The sequence below is a fragment of the Ornithorhynchus anatinus genome, chromosome 10 (genome assembly GCF_004115215.2).
Source record: "Ornithorhynchus anatinus isolate Pmale09 chromosome 10, mOrnAna1.pri.v4, whole genome shotgun sequence".
NCBI lineage: Eukaryota > Metazoa > Chordata > Mammalia > Monotremata > Ornithorhynchidae > Ornithorhynchus > Ornithorhynchus anatinus.
This window is the reverse complement of record NC_041737.1, coordinates 38036563-38042562: the sequence shown is the minus strand read 5'-3', so window position 1 is coordinate 38042562 and position 6000 is coordinate 38036563. Positions and strand designations below refer to the sequence as shown.

The 6000-nt window shown below is 43.6% G+C and overlaps 1 protein-coding gene across 3 annotated transcripts in view; it reads right to left on the bottom strand.

Annotated features, from left to right (window-relative positions):
- Positions 1–406: 406 nt before the first annotated feature.
- Positions 407–6000, bottom strand: part of MDFIC (MyoD family inhibitor domain containing) — a 113008-nt gene continuing 107414 nt past the window's right edge. The window contains exon 4 of one of the 3 annotated variants that reach the window (XM_029073732.2): positions 407–3207. In XM_029073732.2, coding sequence (XP_028929565.1) covers positions 2951–3207 — 257 coding nt within the window. In that variant the 3' untranslated portion in view covers positions 407–2950. The remainder of the gene's footprint in view (positions 3208–6000) is intronic. The other 2 variants (XM_029073733.2, XM_029073735.2) reach the window with 2 other exon arrangements.

Genomic DNA, 6000 nt, shown 5'->3' with positions numbered 1-6000 from the left:
ACAGGCCTGGGAGTCAGAAGGACCTGGATTCTAATCATGGCTCTGCCATTTGCCTGCTCTGTAATGGGGCGGCAAGTCACCTCATTTCTCTGTTCCTCAGTGACTTTGTCTGTAAAATGGGGATTAAGACTGTGAGCTCCACGTAGGAACGGACTATGTCCAATCTGATTATCTTGTATTTACCCATAGCATATAGATATAGTGCATGGCACCTTGCAAGCGTTTAACAAATCCCATTTTAAAAAGAACACTGAGGAGTGGTATTAAAAAATGATAAGTGTGGTACTTATTAAGCAGAATAGTCAATATTTAGAAAAGGGTAGGTCACCTAGTTAAAAGGCCCTGTACCTGTGTATTAAAGTATAAACCACCCTGACAGCTATTCGACAAGAAAGTAACCTGAGACTCAAAATAAAGGTTTTTTTTATTTCAAAATAGTGTTGCTTTTAGAATACAGATCCAGTTAATATTAAATTGAGAGGGCAGAATTCCAATATCAAAACGTGAACCACTGCTGTATTTTTGCCAAACTGTTGACTGTAAACCATCCCACTCACCCACATCATAACCAACATAACATTTTCATTTTGAAAAATTCTGAATTGTTCCTTCAACTCCTTTCTCACATTTATCTACTTTTCATTCTGTTTTGTTTCTCTAGCAAAAGGTGCTTACACATGATTGCCTAGAGTACACTTAAAACAGAGGAGAGTTTTGAGAATACATAAATATGCATTGAAATTCTATAAACTATCCACTAATGTTCTCTGCTACAGAGATACATTTTATAAAAATGCTAATATTTCTATAGCAAATAGTAACAGGATATATTTTAATGTCAAATAAATCACATGACCAAAAAGTACTTTCAGGATAAAAAAAATGAAAGAATCAGATGATAATTCCCGGTCATTTAAAGATTCTATAGGTCAATAAACAGGTGATACTTTTAAATTCTAGTATTTCATATATCTAGTGAATACATGGAATGTTAGACTCGGGTTCATATATGTATTCAGATTTTAGTTATGCATAAATACTACAAAGCTCTGCCTGTATCTGGTTTAAAAGACGGAATGTACTCTTTAGGACAGAACATGAAATACAGGTATTTACTAGACATTTTTGTTCTGAACTCAGTTTGTAAACTGCCCTATGACTGGGGCAATATATATATTTTAAAAGGCTCTCATGAGGCATGAAGAATCTAGAAACTAGATTTCATGAAATAAATAGGTAAATGGATGCCTTTCCTGTTCTTCCAGCCTATGCTGGTACCCCAGCGTTCTTGAAAAGGAGGCTGGGTTTAGTAAAAGCATGCTGGAAGTGAGTTCTTTTTCAGTAAGTGCAGCAGGAAAAGTTGAAAAAAAAATATTGGTCCAAAGATATACCTCTACCAATGCCTCACCCTCCAAGAGATGAGAGTGAAACCCTGCAACTCTGCAGGAAAAATCAAGGCAGAGTTGGACAACACACAGTAGGAGAATGCATTCCCGAATCCGCTGGGATCCAGAATTGTAAGCGTGACCGTTTCGTAAGTGTGATTCCCGGCTTTTTTCTTAACCAGAAAGCTGGAGCCACACGCCTCCCTCCCCCACCCTTCCTACCCCCTACCCTTCCCCTGCCCCTGCCCCTAATTTCTCTCCCCACCCTCCCCTGATCCCCAGGGTGGTATGGGGAATTTCATCGGAGGCACTTTAAGCCTCCGCTTCGGACACGCCAGCCAACACCTCCGAGTGGAAGTGAACTGCGGCCCCTGCTAAGAAGGAAATGCAAAACCTTGAAAAAACAAAACACAAGGGACCAGAAAAACGATCCAGGCTCAGATTATGGTACCTGGGATTGTTGATTAAAGGATAAGGCATTCCATTGGCCGGGTTAAGCCGTGGCTTCCAAGTTGGCACTACAGTATTCCAAATACACCGTTAGCAGCTTAACAAGATTTTACGGCTCCCCTCGAGGAACTTCAGAATGAAACTGAAATCGGCTCAAATTCCACTTACACCGAAAAATCCCGGCCGGACAATTCCGGGAACACGCATCTCATCTGCAGTTGCAGAGGTGTCCGAGGACAAACTGAAGGAGTTGGAGCACTTAGGGAACAGATCGTCATGGGCACTGGGTCTAACCGCTGTGAACCCGGAGGCAGGGTGCCTCGAGGTTATGTTTTCTACTGAGATTGAGGTCTCCTATTTGAGCAAAGATCTACCTCTTTTCCTTCCCTTCTTCAGAGCCTAGGCCTGTCCCTTAGAGTCTCTCATTGCCCCTCAGTGAGGGATTTCAATGCTTGGATCTGAATCCAAAACCTTCTGGTGGCAGTGGGGAAGGTCCAAGTGAGATCACTGGGACAACTCAGCTGCCTCCCCCACCAAAAAATTATCCGTCTGTTTGGGAGGGAGTTGGGAGATGGTATTTTGACTTGCAGTTTCAACCACAGGGAGATTCATTCATTCAATGGATTCGAAGGCAATTGTTGAATGTCTCCTGTGTACGGAGCAACGCTCTGGAGAGTACAGTGAAGGGAAAATGCACAATCTCTCCCCTCAACTTCAAGAGGCAGAAAAGGCAAAAAAAAATATTTAAAAAGTTAAGGATAAATGGGTTGGGCACAAGGGTCTACTTGGTACATTTAGCACAAATCTAGCTAGCGAGGGCCCTCAAGAAAAACCCAAGATTTATTTTTGTTTTTGCAAAACATGAAATCTCCCTTGATTAAAAGTAATCCCAGTAAGAATATAAAAGCAGGGAAGGCTTCACCCACCACAGCATACAGCTCTGGTTAAACTATTTGGTCTGATGGGATTCTTTAACCTAGGGAGTGAACAGTGCAAATACTGGGGTGGACTGGTGAAAATCTTATTATGACTTTCCTTTTCCCTTTCAACACAATGGAAAAAAAAAACTCTCAAAAGACTCCAGTTTTGATCAGAACACAATAGGAGATAAATATTTACGAGGGGAAACAAATTCCGCAGCATTCCATGCAGATTTCCAAACAGTCCGACGATTCGCAGCAGGCGTCCATGATGCCGCAGTCCATGTCGCAGGGGCAGTTGCAGCCGTCGCCCACCTCGTCCCCGCAGCAGCAGCAGCAGCAGCAGGCTTCGGAAGTGCAGATCCCGCACGATGCTTGGCCCAAGACTATGTTACAGAGGGTCAGGAACTCGCAGAAGAGGCAGGCCAGGATGCAGTGGACGCAGCAGTCTGCTGGGGCATTCCGCGGGCCGGGTGCCGCGTGGGGAGGGAGAGAAGGGATTGAAACAAAAAGGAAGAGCCGAGAGTCATGAGCATGCTCAGGTCAAAGGGTCAGACGACGGCAGGCTGAGAGACTGTGGCCTAGTGGATCGAACACAGGCCAGGGTATCAGAAGGATCCGGGTTCTAATTCCGGCTCCATCATGTGTCTGCTGTGTGACCTTGGGCAAGTCACTTCACTTCTCTGCACTTCAGTTACCTCATCTGTAAAATGGGGATTACGACTGTGATCCTCATGTAGGACAGGGACCTCATGTGGCACAGCAGATAAGCGGTGGAGCTGGGATTAGAACCTAAATCCTTCTGATTCCCAGGCCCATACTCTATCCACTAGGCTACGGTGCTTCTCTGGGAACCACTTTTCCTGTTAGGAGACCTTGGCAAATCACTTAACTTCTCAGTAACTCCATATACTCGTCTGTAAATTGGGGATTCAATACCTACTTTTCTCCCTCCTTAGCTTGAGAGTACCATGTTGGACTGGGGCTGTGTCTAATCTGATTGTACTGTACCTACACCAGGGCTTAGAATAACCCCGACACATAGCACATCAATAATTAATTCGTAAATTTTGCAGATAGTTTCCCCAAATCCCCAGTCAGTCAGTCATGGTTATTGAACGCTTACTGTGTGCAGAGCCTTTTACTAAGTGCTTGGGAGAATACAATACAGAAATATAATAGGCACATTCCCAGCCACAAGCTATTCACATTGTCACACCCACTATCTGCCAAAGGAACTGCCTTCCAGATTAGAAATTCCAGTGACTTCTGGAATTCCCTGTGTCTCTAGATTATGTGAACCCCAAATCCCCCATCAGCCCAGATTCCCACAAAAAACAAACCTAAATCCGGGACTTTGTTTAGGCCACCCTTGACCTGCGGTCATTTTCTGGGTAGGTGAGAGCACTGTGAAAATATTTGGAGGGTGGCAAAGGGAAGGGGGAGGGAAATTACATTGCAGTTTTGCACCAGGTCTAGACAAAGTTGATAAATTCCCTTTCTATCTCTGCTGTTGTCCTGCAGGCTCTGCCCTCCAGATAACTCAAGGAAGTGATAGCTTAGCCAATGAGGATAACAAATGAAGGGTTCCTAGAGCCTGGTTGGATTTTCACGCCGAAACAGCATTTGGGAGAAAATAACTCAAAGTATTTTAGAACATTCTCGGTATTCTCCACATACCAAAAGAAAAATCCCTTATAGGAGATACTGTACTATTCTCTTTGTTCTCTTTTCCTCCCCAAGCTCTGGAAGACTAAAGCAGGGTTTCCTCTTATTAAAATAATAATTACAGCATTTATTAAACACTCACTGTGTGCTAAGCGCTGGATCCAGGATAAACAGAGGAAACAATTTTATGCCCTGTGGTATCTCCATTAAAAACAATTAATCTTAATGTTAATCATACCAGTGCCCCAGTGATCAAGTGCGTGTGTGTGTATACCTATCTCTCCTCTCACTCCCGCTTGGTTCTTCCTCCTCTACCTTCCATTCCATGACTAACTTTTTCTGAGCATCTGCTACATGCATAGTTCTGTATCCTTTGTTTCTTAAGGAACAATGATGTAATAAATCAAAGACAGCATAAAATCCAGGAGGTGAAAGGGAAAGAAGAAAAAGTACAAAATAACTAGCAATAAAGTAATCAAAGATAGCATACCTGAAAAGCATCTGGATCCCTCTCTTCCCTCCCCTTCCTTGTTCATCATTTCTTGTTCGGTTACCAAGCCCCTACAATTTAACACGGTGCCTGTAACTCCCATCCACCCGAAAGACGAGAGGAGTTCTATGGACAGTGGATCTGTCCTTCAACAAGCTACCGGAGTCTGTAAGACCTGTTCCTCTGCCATTTTTGATAGGTGGAATCGTTACTGAGTGCTCGAGATTCTTTACTAGGGCTGAGCTCTTTGTGTCAGGCCATAACTTATCAGGGTGAGGTGGGCGGGGAAGAGATGCTAAAGGCCATCCATCTGCATAGGGTACTCCTATTTAATAATGGCATTATTATTCTAATAGTACAAATTTGTCTAGCTCTTTTATTTTCCTAAAGTATTTTCACATCCATTAGCCCATTTATCTACACGAACTCCCTGCGAGGTTAAGTCCACGGGCCTCTTCCCAGGTCCCGTAACACCATTCCCTGGAGATAGCTGAGCTAACTTCCTCCTTCAGATCCCACCCTATTGGCCACATTCCCATTCCCATAACACTAGAGACACCAGCACTTGTGTGTTGCCCTAGACACTGGCGCTGGATAAAGCACGGAGATTACTGAGTTTCCCCTCCTGATGATTTCAGGGAAGCAGCCGAGTGAAAACAGCACAGGCCGGCGGGGTTCTAACCCCAGCTGGGCTTCAGTTTCTTCATCTTTACAATGGGGATTCAATGCCTGTTCTCCCTTCTACTTAAATTGTGAGACCCATGTGGGACAGGGACTCTGTCCGACCTGATCCACTTGCACCTGTCTCAGTGCTTAGAACAGTGCTTGACGCACTTTAAGTGCTTAACAAATAATATTAGTATCAATAGTAATGACATTAAGACAAAATCATTATTATTATTACCAACAAGGCACATTTTCTGTCCAGGGTGATTGCTAATACTGGAATGAACAAGGGAGAGTGTGAAATTTTAATCTTCCAGTGGCTTTAAAATTAGGATAGAGTATCTTCTGTCTGGTCCAGTTTAAGTATGAACTGGATGTCCTTCGAATCCAGGGTGCAATGGCTCTTTACCACTTCACCTCA